The sequence below is a fragment of the Gasterosteus aculeatus genome, chromosome 3 (genome assembly GCF_964276395.1).
Source record: "Gasterosteus aculeatus chromosome 3, fGasAcu3.hap1.1, whole genome shotgun sequence".
In the NCBI taxonomy this organism is placed as follows: domain Eukaryota; kingdom Metazoa; phylum Chordata; class Actinopteri; order Perciformes; family Gasterosteidae; genus Gasterosteus; species Gasterosteus aculeatus.
In genome coordinates this window covers 5,641,766-5,655,842 of record NC_135690.1, presented here as the reverse complement: position 1 = coordinate 5,655,842, position 14,077 = coordinate 5,641,766, and the positions used below count along the sequence as shown (strand labels likewise).

General features: G+C 41.4%; 1 protein-coding gene across 16 annotated transcripts in view; it reads left to right on the top strand.

Annotated features, from left to right (window-relative positions):
- Nucleotides 1-14,077, top strand: part of col15a1b (collagen, type XV, alpha 1b) — a 50,459-nt gene that overhangs the window by 19,969 nt on the left and 16,413 nt on the right. For 3 of the 16 annotated variants that reach the window (XM_078098723.1, XM_040171033.2, XM_078098715.1), the window contains 30 exons: nucleotides 48-200; nucleotides 1,895-1,969; nucleotides 2,471-2,563; nucleotides 3,142-3,244; nucleotides 3,751-3,788; nucleotides 3,949-4,140; nucleotides 4,253-4,279; nucleotides 4,356-4,418; nucleotides 4,523-4,600; nucleotides 4,814-4,876; nucleotides 4,951-5,100; nucleotides 5,807-5,971; nucleotides 7,281-7,334; nucleotides 7,463-7,498; nucleotides 7,663-7,791; nucleotides 7,898-7,945; nucleotides 8,032-8,067; nucleotides 8,182-8,223; nucleotides 8,410-8,472; nucleotides 9,197-9,232; nucleotides 9,403-9,486; nucleotides 9,582-9,644; nucleotides 10,027-10,062; nucleotides 10,461-10,523; nucleotides 10,674-10,763; nucleotides 11,831-11,866; nucleotides 12,010-12,063; nucleotides 12,456-12,512; nucleotides 12,651-12,710; nucleotides 12,890-12,934. In XM_078098723.1, the coding sequence (XP_077954849.1) occupies nucleotides 48-200; nucleotides 1,895-1,969; nucleotides 2,471-2,563; nucleotides 3,142-3,244; nucleotides 3,751-3,788; nucleotides 3,949-4,140; nucleotides 4,253-4,279; nucleotides 4,356-4,418; nucleotides 4,523-4,600; nucleotides 4,814-4,876; nucleotides 4,951-5,100; nucleotides 5,807-5,971; nucleotides 7,281-7,334; nucleotides 7,463-7,498; nucleotides 7,663-7,791; nucleotides 7,898-7,945; nucleotides 8,032-8,067; nucleotides 8,182-8,223; nucleotides 8,410-8,472; nucleotides 9,197-9,232; nucleotides 9,403-9,486; nucleotides 9,582-9,644; nucleotides 10,027-10,062; nucleotides 10,461-10,523; nucleotides 10,674-10,763; nucleotides 11,831-11,866; nucleotides 12,010-12,063; nucleotides 12,456-12,512; nucleotides 12,651-12,710; nucleotides 12,890-12,934 (2,232 nt within the window). The remainder of the gene's footprint in view (nucleotides 1-47; nucleotides 201-1,894; nucleotides 1,970-2,470; nucleotides 2,564-3,141; nucleotides 3,245-3,750; nucleotides 3,789-3,948; nucleotides 4,141-4,252; nucleotides 4,280-4,355; nucleotides 4,419-4,522; nucleotides 4,601-4,813; nucleotides 4,877-4,950; nucleotides 5,101-5,806; nucleotides 5,972-7,280; nucleotides 7,335-7,462; nucleotides 7,499-7,662; nucleotides 7,792-7,897; nucleotides 7,946-8,031; nucleotides 8,068-8,181; nucleotides 8,224-8,409; nucleotides 8,473-9,196; nucleotides 9,233-9,402; nucleotides 9,487-9,581; nucleotides 9,645-10,026; nucleotides 10,063-10,460; nucleotides 10,524-10,673; nucleotides 10,764-11,830; nucleotides 11,867-12,009; nucleotides 12,064-12,455; nucleotides 12,513-12,650; nucleotides 12,711-12,889; nucleotides 12,935-14,077) is intronic. The other 13 variants (XM_078098730.1, XM_078098725.1, XM_078098722.1 and 10 more) reach the window with 6 other exon arrangements.

Sequence of the window (14,077 nt, the reverse complement as noted above, 5' to 3'; positions counted from 1 at the left end):
TGGACAGAATTCCTTTTTATTGTCAACCATGAGAATTGGTCCATCAGGTGGTGGTGGAGCATGACGAGGTGCGTCTCTACATGGACTGCAGAGAGGCCGTGAGGACCACTTTCTCGCGGAGCCCCGAAAGACTGAACTTCTCTCACAATTCAGGTGTTTTTGTAGCCAATGGTGGAAGCACGGGGCTCGAAAAGTTTTTGGTGAGTGAAGAAAGGATGAGGAGAAGGATGGAGATATAAAGTTGGCGGCATGCATCAATATCAGTGTGTGCGGTTGGGTTAGGATTACATTTGTTTGTGTTTCTGTGTGTATGTGTGTGTGTGTGTGTGTGTGTGTGTGTGTGTGTGTGTGTGTGGAGGCATGTGAAGTTGTGTTTCGGCCTCTTATTACCATTTAGCATATTTAACTAGATAAAGCTGTATAGGAGCAGAGAGACGGAGGGAGTGAGAGAGAGAGAGAGAGAGAGAGAGAGAGAGAGAGGGGAAGCAATAGATGGGAGGAAAGACTAGACATCGTGACGAGGGAGGGAGAGGGGGGAAATGGGAGTGTGGGAGGAGAGGACGGAGGAGTAAGCAGATGGCGGAGGAGGAAGTCTGAGACGTCAGCAAGGCTTAGTTGCGGCCACATAAAGCGTTTGACTCGGGCCTCTGAGTCCCCCGGCATGTCAATCGTTATGCCGTGATACGGTAAAACTCAAAGCAGAGTTCCAGAAAACTGTCTGTGGGAAACTGCCAGAGAAATCAAAGGACGAAAGACTCATTTACTACAACTCTCTTCTCCTTGATATTATCATTTATTATGTTCCACTCATGAACGCACACAAATACAAGCCGCCGTTCACTTGTTGCTATGGTGACTGGACAACTCCGCTCTATTCTGCTTTGTTCAGCGGAGCCTGAATTTCTGAACGGGTTATCCGATGCATGACGACGGAATATGTTCATGCTCAGGAGCAGCGACGTGTGGTGTGAAATATCTGGGTCACCCTCTGTTTGTGTGCACGCGTGTGTTTGTGTCCCAGTATTTGTTGACTCTGCCTGCACGTTGAGGCAAGGGGCCCTTTTTAATAACACGTACTCGTGCGAGTGTTGAACATGAGTCCAACAGGGACTGCAGACAGATTTGCTCACTTGTGGAAGAAAATTCATGTTCTCCAATGTTTGAAGTGTGTGTCAGTAATATGTGATCAAGGTTGACTCACAAGAGTGTATTTAAAATGTGCTCTAATATCCCGATTAAAATCATGTAAACATGTAAACACCATAGCAAGGTTTGAGATACCTCATCCAGTTTCCATATCAAGATATATGAAGTGTTAACAATACTTCTGTATGAACATATGACGACAAGTAAACAATCAAACCCATACTCAGGTTTAAGCCCTTTAATGCACTTCAATCAAAAATAACCTTTTATGCAGAAAATGTACATGATATTATTATCATTAAGTATTATTGCATCAACATTTAAGCAGCATTTTATTGTTGAAGCTAGACAAGGTGAAGATAGTTTTAACGTGTTTTTTATATTTAAAGTACAGTTTTAGTAGCACGAAACTGAAATACTCTAGTTAACTTAAAGTTCCCTCAAAATTGTATAGCTAAGGCGTTATTATATTCTCTGCCATATGTGGCTCTGAATCAACTAATCTATGTAGTAATTAGTAATGATTAACAAATCATATGAACCAAAGTCATTTAAAGACTAAATAAATGAAAAAATAAAGTGGATTCTGATGACGATCAACAATAAAAGTCAAAACTGACTTCTGTCATGCTGCTTTTGTTTTGGTGGAGCTGCAACTCAATTTATGTTTCCTTTTATTATGCCAGCTCAGAAAATTAGATCACATTTAGATATTCCAGTGTGATCTAATCCGCTCTCTTTGATCCAGGGATCCATTCAGCAGCTGGTGATAAATGATGACCCCCGAGCAGCTGAGGAGCAGTGTGAAGACGACGATTCTTATGTGAGGAACACACACACGGACATGGTAGAGGTGGCTGGAACGCAGGAGATTACTATTGAGCTCTTTTGGACATATATTAAATTGTCTTCAAATATCAGACACATTAATCAACACTGCCATCTAGTGGTCAACTAACGTCAATGAAATATCAAATGACGTAACTTTGGCTGTAATGTGACAACTTTGTGCTTGTGTTTCCTGCCCTCTGTAAGTGGCATAGGACATATTTTATACATTTTATGATAGGACTTCTAACTGGCAATTTAATACTGATGTCTCAGTGGGACCTACATTGACCCAGATCCAGCTTTACTGCGGCCTTGTACCTGCGGTTGGAGCTCTGTACCTGGATACATTGGCTCCAGGACAGAGATGCTATTCTATTCTGAGAGTTATTCTTAACAATATGGAAAAATAATAGCGGACTGCATCATCATTGGTTAAGGTAGAAAATGTATGATTGTTTTTGTAAACCAACTCATACTGTGATGTTTGTCAAAGGCCTCGGGATTCACCAGTGGAGACGATGCTCTGGATGACAGAGAGACAGAGGGGGTGAAGAAAACACACAAAAGAAAACATGGCACAGCAAAGGTGAGCCGGCTGGATGAAATGCTGGGAACAAGTACGCATTCGATGGCTTTGACATTTCTGTCTTCATCTTTTGACAGTTTGGGAACTCATTATACACGTAAAACAATGTACATGTGAAAAACAAATCGTGAGCAGAGGTTCTGGGTTCTTCAGATCCCCTACGAATTAATAAAAAGGGCAGTTATAAAGGCTCTAAATGCATCAATGTCAAAATATGCTGAACATCAAAAAGTTGCATTGAGTCGGTTGGAATATCTGTGTGTGCGTGCGTGTTTGTTTCTTCTCTGTTCCGGTCCCAACTTTCCTTCTCCCTCGGACGAGGGAGTCAGTCCGACCCCAAACATCCCACAATCAGCAATGACTTTGAAGCTTCAAAGGAAACGGTCCCTCAGAAGTTAAATAACTGTTACCAGATATATCAAAGTGTTGGTAGATGTCCGGAGACCTTCATCAGCAAACAGTGCAGACCAATAGTTTAATTGAATCAGAATTTTCTGAGGGTGTGTCAACTGCAACAAAGAATCATTTTTGATGTGGTTGGGCTGTTGAGGTTTACTCGTCGTCTTGGTTTCCCTGAGGAGGAGGACAGCCTTCCGGTAATAGCTCCGCCCACTGAGGCCCAGAAGGCGGAGCTTGACGAGGACTCCGGTCACCAGACACGAACAGAAATGCTGATCAGAGGTCAGAATGAACCTCTAAGATAACTTATGTACATGACAAACAAAGTATTGATATTTGCACTTCAAGGTCAACATCATTGCAAGGACTCATTTTGAATGTTGTGATTAGCTGGGAGGAGCAGGCGTTTGGGACTAGCATGACAAGCGTGGGCTGGGGAAATTTCCAAGAGCTTAACATCCGACAGCATGTACTATAGTATTGATGTGAATGCGTGAGTCGTGCCAAACCTAGAGGAGAGAGCATAGTAGTTAAATAGGGAAAAAATCAGTTTTAAGTACCGCTGTAACTGTAAATACACTTTTTTGCTAGACGCAGATGAGAAAATATGTTAAAACAGCAACAGAAGCAGCATAAATCACGTATATCGACAATGAACGGAATGAAAACGACAAAACATTTTCATCAGTCACGTCCATATATCTGTATCATGCTTGTCGAATGCTTTTTTACAATGTTACCTTACATGCTCGGAAAAAACTGTTGATGATGACACATGCTGTGCACAGAGCATCAGACGGAAGAGGCAGGGGAGAGATTGGAAGATGTGAGTTGGAGTGGACTTTATCACCAATCTTTCAACACTCTCATATTGTTGTCAATGCTTTTTTAAAACCTTATGAGACCTTTGACATACATGCTTAGTTATTTAATTGCAGTCTAAGTTATTTTATTCTATGTAAATCATATTCAATCTGAATTCCAAGGGCAATATCAGACATGGGTCAAAGGGAGAGCGTGGAGATCCTGGACCCAAAGGCTCACCTGGCCCACCTGGCCCGCCCGGTCGCCCAGGTTACAGCCCTCTACCTGGGCAAGCTCAGCCAGGTCCAAGAGGGACAAAAGGACCACAAGGCACCCCTGGAACCCCGGGACTGCCAGGGAGAGACGGGCAGCAGGTGTGTTTGTGTGTGTCAGGAGATAAAGTGTGAGTTCTTAAGATTCAGTACTGATCCAAAATCTCTCTCTCTCTCTCTCTCTCTCTCTCTCTCTTTCTCTCTCCCTTAACAGGGAATCAAGGGTGATCGAGGAGATCCAGTAAGTCATTCATCTTATATGCTCTGCTTTGGATGTCACATGCAATGCAATAACTAAAATGTGTTTTTCCATCCAGGGTCAGAGAGGATTTCAGGGATTTTTAGGTTTGGATGGAGAAGCTGGACCTAAAGGAGAGAAGGTAGAGCCCACAAGTCTCAACTAATTACACAACAAAGTAGACTCCTATTTTAAATCCCTCACCAAATTCAGTGTAAAAGATAGCTTATTGCATTACCTCAACAGGGAGAACCAGGAGTTGGTCTGCCAGGTCCTCCAGGCCGCCCTGGGACTCCTGGACCCCCCAGATCACGCAGTGTACCTGTAAGTGTCACAGTTTTTTGGTTTGACTTGTGCTCACATAACATGCACTTGTAGTGTGCGGATCCTGCAATTTCCAGAGATGAAATCAACATGTAATAAATGTAGACAAGGGTCAATCCTAGTTGGCAACCATTGATGTACTGAGAGGTTCACTGTGAGTGAAGTAAAATGTTTGAACAGACATCTCTGTGAATGTGTGTTGCTGTGTAACAGTATGGAGCAGATGCCCTGGGTTCTGGCTTTGAAGAGCTGGACAGTGAAACTGATCTCATCAGGGTAAGAGAAAGGTAGCATAGGACAGACGGTATAAACTTGAGCTTGGAAATACTAAAAAAATCTCTTTCAAACAGGGTCATCCTGGTCCACCAGGTCCTCCAGGTCCTCCTGGTCCCCCAGGACCCATGTCATCATCGGACACAGTGGAAGGACACTCTCTAGTGCGTTCCGGGCCACCCGGGGTCCCAGGCAGAGACGGGCTCCGAGGAAAACCTGGAATACCGGTGAGTTCCCTGGATGAAAAACGTTCAGCGTTCAATTTTCCATCTCATTTTGTTACAAATAAACTAGCACCTGCAGACTGCCGGGTCTTCGTTGCAAATAATTAGCAATGTCACAGCCTCAAAACATAGTTTCATGAATTCATTCATGCACGGGCAGTAATGACTACATGGTAATCATCATTAAATCACATTTCTACACACCAGCCCTTTGAGTAAACCTATCAATGTTTGAAACTCTGTTTTCAACCAATGATCAGACTCGCCAGAGAAAAGGAAAGACACAGGATATTAATCAAACACTGTCTGTATTGTCCAGATCTAAGTTGAAAAGAAAATCTGTGCTTTAAAATATGATTTTAATTTCTGTCAATTTTAATTAGTTTAAGTTTGGTTATCTTTGCGATTCCATGATTTATATGTAAATACGTTGCCTTTACCTTTTTATATTGTGATGATGCTTTATACCTGTCTGTTTAATCATCTTCGTTCTTCTTCTCCAGCTTTCCCTCCCATTCAAATTAACCTTCAGGTTTTTTCTTCTCTAATAATATCGTAGTGATTATCATTTGTGTGTGTCATGATCAGTCAGTCTTCATTCTCCTTCTCTCTTCTCTCCCTTCTTTTTTCTTCTTTAACTCCTACACCAAATCCTTGTTCTTCATTCTCCTCCTCCCCTCTGTGCTCCCTTCCTCCCACTCTGTTTCAGATGTTTGATGAGAATTGGTATAGTGGTTCTGGGCCCGAGGGTTCAGGTTTGGGCTCGGGGCTCTCTTATGACCTCGGCTCTGGTTTCAGCTCTGGGTTCAGTCCCAAGTCCAGCTTTGCCTCTGGTTCTGGGCCTGACTTTGGGTCTGCTTGGGGTTCAGGCGAGGTATATTTTTCTGGTTTGCTGGGTGAACTAGCAAACAATAAAAAGGCAGAGTTGCAGTCAAACGCCTGTGTATTGAGGAAGTAACACTCTTGAGACAATACCATGTATTATAATCTATATTAGAAGAATTTGATCTGAAACAATCTAAGGTGCTTTTAACTTAAACCAATCGTGATTCAACCCGGCTTTACCTCACTTCCACAATACTCAAGATAATGACTGTACACCATGTTGTCTTATTTGCTGACAGACCACCACAGCTTTTCTATTCTTCTATTTACCTACCTGGCTGAATTTGTTTGTATGTGTTTGTGTGCGTCACTGCTTTCTTTGTCCCCCCGCCCCCCCCCCCCCCCCCCCGCCCTCCCCCCCAGCCAATGTTTTTGCTTACGCACTGTATGAGCTGCTTTGTTAAGAATAAGCTTTGGTTCACTGACTTCCAGTTTACATGTTGTCATTGGCGAATGACAACATGTAAACAGCATAAGAATTTGCTGCAATGTTTGCACAATGCTAAAGGCTGTTTGCAGTCGATGCAAAGCACCGAGGTACACTGATCACTGTATGGGAATGTTGGATTAGGCAAGAAACAAAATGACGTTTTGTCATTCTGATAGCCTTGGCAAAACTTGTTAATGAGATATTCTGCAGTGGATTAAAGTGCTCAAAGGATCTACTGGCAGATATATTGCCAACCGTGGCACCTTTTACTAACCAGTAATCTCATGAGCCATGTGTCAGCCGTCAATAAGTCAGTGTGCCTTGGAATTTTGTATTTTACTAAAAAAGTATGAGGCTATTGGTAACAAATGTTGTCATTTTGTACAAAAGATGTACAGAGATTTTGTTGTACTTTGGTCTGATGCTGCTTTTTTAAAGGAATCATTTCAACTTTCCTGCTAAGTGATAAGAAAACAGAGGACAACATCATCCGTGCCGGTACGGCTGCTGATTCCACTGCTTCACGTCAAATTTGAGCTGAATGCAGAACGACAAATATCTTAAAATAAACTGATAGATATTGGAGTTGGTAATACCAGACTGTGACTAGCAATTCAATAATCGTTCAACATTGTGTGAACATTATGTATGATGGTCGACATTCTTGTAAAGACTCATATCGGCATGGATGATCTTATCACTTAAGGAAACTGAGTCATGACAGGTATTCCTTTAGACCGACAGGCTGTCACCTTTTGGAATGGCTAAGGGCTGGATGAACGGCTGAGCATCTCATTTTTCTGTTTTTTTCCTGTGACTCATCTTTTTGTCGGGATCTATTTGTGTCTGTCTGTGTTTGCGTGTCCAGGGTCCATCAGGAAGGGATGGGGATCCAGGTCTACCTGGAGCAGTGGGAGCAAAGGTATGGTCCTCAAAATATTTTTTCTCTGAGAGTGAGCTTAGTGAACTATTCCAAAGTCACACTTTCATGGTCATCCATTTTTGGGCCTCTTGTGATATTTCTTTCTCTATTCCTTCTGAAATCCTAAGGGTAACCAAGGGTTATCTGGGCCAACTGGGCCAAAGGTAATATACAGCTCAACATAGCATAAGCCAAGATAAATCTACTGCCCATGTGCTTGATGTCTACGTTTCTATTTCATCATCAGAACAAACTCGTTTTGGGTTCTTAGCTAAGTAGAGCAACAACTTACTGCTAACCAGGAAGTTTTTCCTTTTTATTTCTGCAGGGTGAATGTGGGTCTGAAGGTAAAGCAGGGTCTCCAGGGTTACCAGGGCCCAGTGGTCCACCAGGGAAGAGAGGCCCAGCAGGTCCCCCGGGACCTCCTGGCCCGCCAGCAACCACGTTCTTTATCGAGGTGAATTTCAGATCTACGCATACACGTAGCATTTCTGCTGTTTCAATTTTTGAAATTATAAGGGTGTAAGTACAATGTGTAACACAGACTTTGTTATTGTTTTCAGGATATGGAGGGATCCGGGAAGAGTGACATGAGAGTCAGAGGCCCACAGGTTTGTGCCAGAGAGTGTGTTTTTAAATACATGATTTACATTGTTTCATTTAAAATATCAAATCATTTTATTATCATTTTTTGCAGGGCCCCCCTGGCATACCTGGCCCTCAGGGTGCCAAGGTAATACATGTATAAGTATTTCTATTTATGAAGAATTAACTGTAAGCATTATATGCTAGCTAGTTATTAGCTAATGATACAGTGGTTGGAAATGCTCTTCCATGTCTTCTGTAGGGTGAGGATGGAACCACAGGTGCTCCAGGGCTCTCTGTCAAAGTAAGATGACTCTTGAATGGCACTGCCAATGGGAATGGTGATATTTTCTCAGACATTTTGTGGTTTTAGTGTTCAGTGAGAGGTTTCCTTTGAAAAGCCTTCCTCGTCATTTATGAATCAATAACATAGTTGTTTGATTTGAAACTCACCATGAAATGACCAAAATAATAAGCATGTGAATTGTAGGGTGAGCCAGGGGACCCGGGACCAGAGGGTGGTCAAGGTCCTGCAGGACTACCAGGGGCTAGAGTAAGTAGCAGGTGTTTCTGCAGCAAACGTGTGGATGATGTAACTGATGCGGACAAATGGTGAAATGTTGTCTGATTAACTGATTGTTACAATGACAGCTTTGCAGTGTACTTTACAGTCAGTTTTCGTGGCCCTTACAAATTATTGTTTTTTCATTTGTAAAGAATAATGATGGGGATTAAATGTTAAAATGTGTAATTACATAAATAATGCCCATTCAAATATGCTCAGTTCCTCTAACCTTTTGGAAAATAAGCTTGTGCCACTGTCTTTCCAGCAGGACATTGGCATAATTTCTGTGCATTCAGATAAGTGTTTAGCGTTAGCTTAGAATACCAACTGATTCTCACTCATCCTGTTTCTCTGGCTAGGAAACAGGCTAAGAAGCTACCGGACTACACCGAATAATTCCTCATTTTGTATAATTATCCCTAAAGAAAGGTTTTAAATTCATACACTAGCTCATATATCACATTTGTCACCCAAGACATCCTAATTGTAGCAAGAAAGTTAGCTGACATGTTAGTAGTAGACAGCTAGCTAGCTTTTGGATCATTAGCTTCTAGTTTGATAGGAAACTCATACACCTGAACTGCTCACAAAGAATATATAGTTCCAGTACGAGTATAATGTGTCAAATCCCCATTATATATGTTTATTGGTTCTGGATGATGGTAAATAACAGATAAATCAAATCACGTTTTATTTCCTTGACTACAAACAGGGGGCCAAAGGAGAAACGGGCATTCAAGGACACAAGGTAGAATCATACCTATCCTGTTTCAACATTTTTTATGCTGTATGACGCTTGTTTAGAGGCTATGATTCATATTTTCATTATGACTATGTACCAAATGAAAACTAACGTGGGCAGCTACCCTTTCACTCACATTTTCATTTTTAACAAAGCACTTTTTTGGGGTCATAAAGGGTGATCGTGGTGTTGATGGACTCACTGTTCGAGGACCACCAGGAGCTCCTGGACCTCCTGGACCGTTACTCAATCTGTCAGACGTATGTGTGCCCACCTTATTTACTGAAATCTGCAAAGCTCTGAACATACCCTGCAGAAAGGGGCCACATTTACTCACTGTCTATTTCCTCTACAGCTGTTCAATGTAACCAACGATAACTTCAACTTCACAGAGATCAGAGGAGCGCCAGGTCCCATGGTTCGTATCACTAATCTATTAAAGATAATGTCTATCAAGATGGTACAAACAAAGAAATGTTTGACTGTAAAGAGGCACCGGCTGCTAATAAGGACAAAAGGAACGTGATGACTGTATTATGTATGTATGTACCTCTCACGACTTTTCACATTAAGAGGGAAAAAGATCAGATTCAGGGGCATAGATATAAAAACAATAAAAGGAGTCCATACTTTACTACAGTTGCAATAATGCATTTATAAAAGGGCTTCGGCTACAGCTGTTTGTGGTGTTGCTGTGTGGGAGCATGTTGCTCTTTGGCTTTGTCAGAGCCTTAAACCAGCACTGCTGCTCTAGCTTGCTATGTTTTGACATGTAGTTTTGTTGTTTGTTTGTGTTGCAGGGCCCTGAAGGGTTGCCTGGTAGAGCTGGATTTCCTGTAAGAGCATTTTGCAACACTTCCCCATGCTGAGCATTTGTGTCACGTTGACTGCGTTCCTACAATTTGAATGTGTACATGAATGTTTGTTTAGTTCATGACTGAAGATGCAACACATCTTTTAAAGCCGTGTAACATATTTTTTTCTCCAATTTTGTTTTTTTCTGTCTTGGGCTAAAAATGTTAGGTGTGTTTTTACTTCGGATGGTGATCTTTCCTTTTAGGCTGCGTAGTCCTTCATAAGTGCAAGACCCGGGATTTTTTTAAATAAGTGTTCATATATATATATTTTATTTGTATATATTAACTCTGTCATTTTCAAAGCTACACTGCCTGACTTAAAAAAAACAACTCACTAAACCTCCTAAATCATTCACTACAATTGAATCACTCCCCAGGGCCCCAGGGGACCAAAGGGAGACCTGGGCCCTGCAGGAGTCCAGGGACCAGCAGGCTTCAAGGTGAGAACTACACAAAATGTGGACTGTAATACAAAAATGTAAAATATTATAACATGTGACAATTGAGACAAGTATGTTCAACAAAAACCTATGTACGGTACACAGAGGATTAGAACCAATTATAACCGATTATAACCTTTGTGCTAACAGGGGGAGAAGGGAGAGCCGGGGGTGACCATTGCTGCTGATGGGTCCCGCTTATCCGCGCCAAAAGGCCCCCAGGGACCCAAAGGCATCAAGGTACCAGACAAGTGACCCTTTACTCCAATCAATCTTAACTTACCCAGATGAGAATTTGAAGAGCGGATGTCCATATGTCCTGCAAAGTATTCTGGTTCATTTGCCGCGTAGCCAATGACTGGACATTATATCTGCATTATATGTTTGTTATAATTTCAGAAAATTCCAGATCGAAGTTCCAACAGGAATATCGTGTACAAATATATGAATGCTTCACACTGTTCAAAACATTAGATTTTTGGCTATAATATCCACTTATCCGTTTGATAATACTTCAAACACTCCTACAAACTCCTACATGTTAGTAAATATGTTATGAAAATGAGTCCAGAAATGTGCACATGGCAGTGCTTACATACAAAAAAAAGAAACAGCTCACAGGTTTTGAGGGTAGGAAGCTGCCACTCTTTTCCGTGTGGTGTTAGTCGGGTCCATTAGTATTAGACAATTATAAAATAGTGGTTGAAATAGGCGGATTGACTAAGGAAAGATTTGCGCTCCTGTTGTTTCTCTGTCTAAAGCCTCAGCTAGAGTCGTTTTCAGTACTCTATGAACATGAAACTTTCCGTGATTACCGTCCACACACTTGGCTATCACATAGATGTGATTTGTGTTATATAGGATTAAAGGGCTGATAATTACTTTTTCTTCAGGTGCTTCTCAAAATTCAAAGGGTTTTTTGATTTATTTCTTCACCAGTAACATATAAACACATCAGAACAATCACAGAAAATGTCCAGATAAAGAAAATAGTTACAGAGGTTTTACACTTTACACTATCATGGGTAAGCCAGCCAGTGCTGAGGTGAAGGGGACGTCAAAAGTTGGGGCTGATGGCAAAGGGGCGCCAAGAGTCACAAAAAATGAGCATTGTGACACAATGGAGCTCTTGAAGACTTGCATGAGCATCAAATCTGAGACTCTAAAGATTCCCTTGGTTCTTTTGGAGGCCAGAGAAACAAGCTGCCATTTGAAAACATGTGTATTACTGTCAAAAATATAAATAATGCCACGTGTCTTGTCATATTCTCGCCTTACAATTCACTGCACTTCCTGGTCATTTTCAGGGTGACCGTGGGTTTCCTGGACCTGTCGGTACTCTGGTGAGTTTGAATGTTCAATAAGACATAAATATCTATGAATACATATTTAATAAGTAGGACTTAGTCACAAGACATTTGACACAAATCTCTTTATTCATGTCGTTATAAGTTGAAATGAAAATCTGTGTTGCTGTTTATTTCAGGGCCCAATAGGACCAGCTGGACAAAAGGGAGAATATGGCTTCCCTGGCCGTTCAGTAAGTACAATCTATTCCTTGTATATTTGTGTTCCTTAGTGCTATACAAATAAAATTGCCTTAGTGCCCAGCGAAAAAAACAACGTATTCCCTCGTCTTTTAAATTAATTTTATATTGACCTATTCATAAATATGCATTTTTTCGGTAGGGAACCTCCCGCACTCCTTATTACCTGTGATAATGATTCTCTAATTCGTATCTAAGATCTAAGATCGTATCAATCAAAAAACTTAACGGCACCTCTGAAAGTTTTTTAGTAGTTTTGTACTCAAATGTTCAAATCAAATGTTTCTTTATTCATATAGGAGCCTGTAAGTAAGATGAGTATTTGTGGTAATGGCAACACACTTAACCCTTTTTATCTTTTACAAATACCGCTCTTTGTGTTCAGGGACGATCTGGTATGCCTGGGAGGAAAGGCGACAAAGGAGACTGTCTTGGTATACCGGTAAGAATTGAAGGAAAGGACGTAAAACATTTTGGATGTCCTTGTTGTTGAAACCCGTTGTTTTCACTTTGGTTAGAAACTAAATGAGAAATCTTACTGGGCGCTGACACTAATGGGATAATGTTCTCACCCTCTTAGGGACCTCCTGGTCCTCCAGGCGCACCGGGACATCCAGGAAGAATTATTGGGCTTAAAGGAGTAGGTTTCCATTCGTGGCTTTTCATTTCTCTAACTTGTTATTTTCAGTTGGTGGACTGGCATCATGATAATAATCATTGAAGTTGCCAACACTTTGCATTGGAATATTTAAAAGACAAATATACAAATAATTTGAAAATAAATCATTTTTGAACGCCGCTCTTCTTTGAATTTTAAAGACAGTGTTTCCGGTGCGCCCCAGACCGCACTGCAAAAAGGGACGAGTAAGTCTGAGTCAGAGTTTCTGATTGGTCTGTTTCACCTATCCGTTGGTTCTGTTGGTGTGTTGGTGTAGCAGCATGGCAGCTCTCTGGTCTGGGCTACAAACCTTTTTACCCTCCCGCATTCTCTCCTCTCCTCCCCTCCTCTGTCCTAATGATCCTGTAAAATGGCTAAATGTCTCTGGGTCTGGCCCCCATTTCATCACGCATTAAAACTCCTGTTGTATCTAGTGAAGTTCATTTCCACGACAGGTATTTGTGGTTGGACCTAAATGTATTATAAGTAGCTGCCAGAAATGGATTAAACACAGCCACCTATAAATTGAGTGCACCCACATTTTCCATGTGCTGAATCCAATCTGATCAACCATGCGGGATGTTAATGCCAGGTGTTAAAGGGGCTCTGAGACTGAATTCCACTTTCCTTGTCTGTCCTTACCGTACTTGTCTTCTTAGGACAGTGGGAGCTGAATGGTCCCCTGAAAGTGAGGCAAAGAATATGGATATTATTGATACTTCTCCTTCTACTCTATTATCATCGGAGTTGACGCAAATTTCAAAAAAAGGAATCTACAGAGGCTTGACCATTACTTTTCTATTTTTTTGTTATGCTAATGTAGCAATGTCGGGAGGACGACCAAATAATCTTAATTAATATACGAGCAACGCCACCGTGGGAATTTCACCCCCGGAATTAATGACATGGAGCACCTAATTATGGTCAGCAACAGGACACAGATTCGAACAACACCGGCACTAGACGTGATTCCATTATACAAAATTATACGTTTATTTATGAGTACATCGTTCTTAAAAGACAGTCTCGAGACTAGTGATATGGTCTATAAATTGATACACGATTAGACCAAAACAATGAAAAATGCTTAAAAGTCATCCATGTTACAAAAAGAAATAAATCAAACCAGGAAAAGGGGACAGAAGACTGAGGGCTCGCTGGCAGAGATGACTTCTGAGAAAAAGGTGGGGGTGGACGGTCCCTAATGTCACAGCAAAGAAAACCAAACAAAATAAAAGAAAACCACACAGCTGAATATATGATGAAGTAATATCAATCAAACGAAGGGGACCGCCACCACCAGGCTCAGTCAACCACTCTTACCAGCAGCCCAAGAAACTCCTGTTCCT